Source organism: Marmota marmota, unplaced genomic scaffold (assembly GCF_001458135.2).
Source record: "Marmota marmota marmota unplaced genomic scaffold, marMar, whole genome shotgun sequence".
In the NCBI taxonomy this organism is placed as follows: domain Eukaryota; kingdom Metazoa; phylum Chordata; class Mammalia; order Rodentia; family Sciuridae; genus Marmota; species Marmota marmota.
The window spans coordinates 62,402,358-62,405,287 of record NW_025999968.1 but is presented as its reverse complement, the minus strand read 5'-3'; the positions used below and the strand labels follow the sequence as shown (position 1 = coordinate 62,405,287).

Sequence of the window (2,930 nt, the reverse complement as noted above, 5' to 3'; positions counted from 1 at the left end):
TCAGACTCCACAGTGGGTAACTTTATTTTTAGAAAAGGTGGCAGTGTTGCTCAGCCACACTGGTGGCATAGGCAGGTGCAGGCCAGTGAGGTACACGGGAGCAGGGAGACGGGTGCCAGTGACCAGCCAGCTGGTGAGGGTGAGGGCTGGCTGTGCACACTTGGCACGGGTGAGGAGGCGGGCGCCAGGGTGCTTCGTCCTGGAGGCGGCCTGCCCCGAGGCCTGACCGGGGGCTGGAGAGGCCAAGAGGGCCCCAGAGCCAGCAGAGCAGACCCACTGGGCCCGACTGTGTGGGCACAGCAGGTGGCAGGCAGGCCTCAGAAGCCCTTGTCGATGCTCAGGGTGCGGCGGGTGACGTGCTCCAGCTCCCCCGACACGTAGGAGGCCATGTTGATGCGGTAGTGCGCCAGCATCTTCAGCATCAGCCGGAGGCTCAGCCACCACTGTTCTCGCGGCATGCGGTGCCTGGGTCAGAGGCCAGGGTTGACCAGGGAGCTGGGCCCAACCCCATGACCTCCTCTCAAAGGCCACTGCCCCACGTGACATCTGGGGCTGGCACATGCAGAGGTCGGGTGCCAAGGCCTCAGCCTGACCAGCCTGCCCTCTCCCCCTCCCCACTCTGCTCTGTGCTGGACGTGAGGCCTGTACCATGGCCTGCTCAGGACCTGGGTGGGAATGAGGCAGCTCACAGGGTCAGGGTTTGCAGGGGCTAGGAAGGTCTGGCCCTGGTTCACCCTTCTCCACGTGGTTCTGGGGGACTCACTCAAAGTCAGTGTCTTTCTTGAGCTCGGTGACTGGGCTGAAGGCCACTGCCTTCTTCCGCAGGCCAATCACACAGGCTGAGTCTGGGGCATTGGCAAACACCCGTCCTGTGGACAAAGGCACGTGCTGGCCGCAGGCTGGGTGCAGCCGGGGCCTCTCCAAGGGCAAGGCCGGGCCTTAGGGCCGCCCCACCTACCCTTGCGGTAAACAGCGCGCAGCTTCTCTGACATCCAGAGCATGGCCTTCACCCCCAGCTTGGTCCCATAGTTCCGGTCAAAGGGGGTTGGAGCACCACCCTGAAAACAGACAAGGTGCTGGCCAGGCTGGAGAAGAGACTCCATGCAGATGGGTTCCCAGGTGGCACACACCTCCACACATCCAGGCCACCAGGCCCCGCTGAGCCTGACCACCCCGGCCTCCTGCCTCTGCATTGTCCACACCTGTGCCCACTGCCTGGAGGGCCTCAAAGTCCAGCCCAGGAGCTGGCAGTGGGGGGCCCCCAAGCCTCACATCCACAGGCCTGAAGTGGAGGGGACGCCAGTGTCCCCTGGGAGCCCCAGCCCTGCACAGAGCAGTTGCAGGAATGGGGTTCCCAACACCTGAGCCCTGCGGGGGCAGGTTTTCCCAGGCCCACCCTCTGCACAGACCTGCTGCAGGTGGCCCAGGACGTTGGTCCTGCAGTCGAAGACACCCTTGCCCTCGGAGGAGTAGAGGTTGTAGAGGAACTCCGTGGTGTAGTGCTCGTGACACTTCTCATTCCTGGAGGGGCACAGGGCGGCCGTCGGTCCTACCAGCCCCATCCTGTCCACAGCCCCCCAGGCGGGTGCCCAGAGCCCTGGGGCAGCTCACCGTAGCACCAGGCCCCTCTGGATGTCCGTCTTCATCTTCTCCGTCATGTGTTCCACGTTGGCCTGGGGAGGAGGATAGGGATGGGCCCAGGGTGGGGTGGACATATTGCAGAGGAGCCCGTGGGCAGGGGTCAGCAGGGCCTGGATGCCCCCGGTGGAAAGTGAGGCAGGGATGCTGAGGCCTGCATCTCAGGAGGGCCTGGGTGGACCCCTGGCACTCTGCAGCCGCAGTGGGCAGGCTCACCTTCAGGTCGTGGATGTTGAAAGGGTCTTCAAAGACGTAGGCAGCATCAGCGCCCACAGCAATGCCCGTCACAGTGGCCAGGTAGCCACAGTAGCCCCCCATGGTCTCCACAATGAACACGCGCCGCTTGGTCCCTGAGGCCGACTGTTTGATGCGATCACAGCTCTGGGGGATCAAAGGGATTGTTGGGGGTCTGTGTCCCCACCCTCCCTGGTGGGCCACAGGCTGCCACACTGCAGGGACCCTAGGGACAGGGACCAGGAGGCAGCAGCTCTTCCGCTCATGCTCAGGGTGTCCATAGCACCTCACCACAGCCAGGCGGGGGCAGGCTGGGCGGCCTGCCACCTGGTCTACACAGAATCAGGGACTGGCAGCTGGGACGAGTCTACACTCAAGGGACAGTGGACAGTGGCTTGGGGACATTTCTGGTATCGCCAGGAAGGCAGTGTCACCAGCATCCCGTGGGTGGGGTTGGGGATGTGGCCTCAGACTCCCAGGGTTGGGCCAGGGTCACAATCTGCCACTCGGGGTCGCGCTAGAAACAGGTGGGATGGTGATATGTGATGCTCAATGCCAACCACAAGGAGTTCGGAGTTCGGAAAGGAGATTGGTCAGGCGCTGGGCCGCACGCCTGATCCTTGGTGACTCGGGAGGCTGAGGCAGGAGGATGGAAAGTTCAAAGCCTCAGCAACTTAGTGAGGCCCTAAGCAACTCAGCAAGACAAAGGGCTGAGAACATGCCTCAGTGGGTAAGTGCTCCTGGCTCAATCCCTGGTACCAAAAAAGAAAGGAAGGGAAAATTCAAGGGAAAAAAAATGTTTAAAGGGAGACAGGACAATACAGGAAGTTTCTTGGGGTCTGGGCCAAGGTGAAGCCCAGGTGTGCTTCAAGAGCCAATGGGAGGTGCCCTGTGCAGGGCCTGAGAGCGAGGTCCCATCCCCAGGGCGCGGGGAGCTGGGGCTGGGCAGCAGAGCACTGGCGCGCATGCCCAGCGCCCGGCAGCCCACACCATGAGGGCGGTGAGGAGGGCCAGGGCAGGTCCGCAGTGGAGGGGCGTCACCCCCAGGAGGGGCACAG

General features: G+C 63.2%; 1 protein-coding gene across 1 annotated transcript in view; it reads right to left on the bottom strand.

Moving 5' to 3' along the window:
- Positions 1-2,930, bottom strand: part of Pfkl (phosphofructokinase, liver type) — a 34,741-nt gene continuing 31,811 nt past the window's right edge. Inside the window, exons 8-13 of the mRNA XM_048803951.1 lie at positions 1,855-2,208; positions 1,612-1,673; positions 1,410-1,521; positions 959-1,058; positions 764-869; positions 1-465 (exon numbers count right to left, since the gene is read on the bottom strand). Of these exons, the coding sequence (XP_048659908.1) occupies positions 318-465; positions 764-869; positions 959-1,058; positions 1,410-1,521; positions 1,612-1,673; positions 1,855-2,208 (882 nt within the window). The 3' untranslated portion in view covers positions 1-317. The remainder of the gene's footprint in view (positions 466-763; positions 870-958; positions 1,059-1,409; positions 1,522-1,611; positions 1,674-1,854; positions 2,209-2,930) is intronic.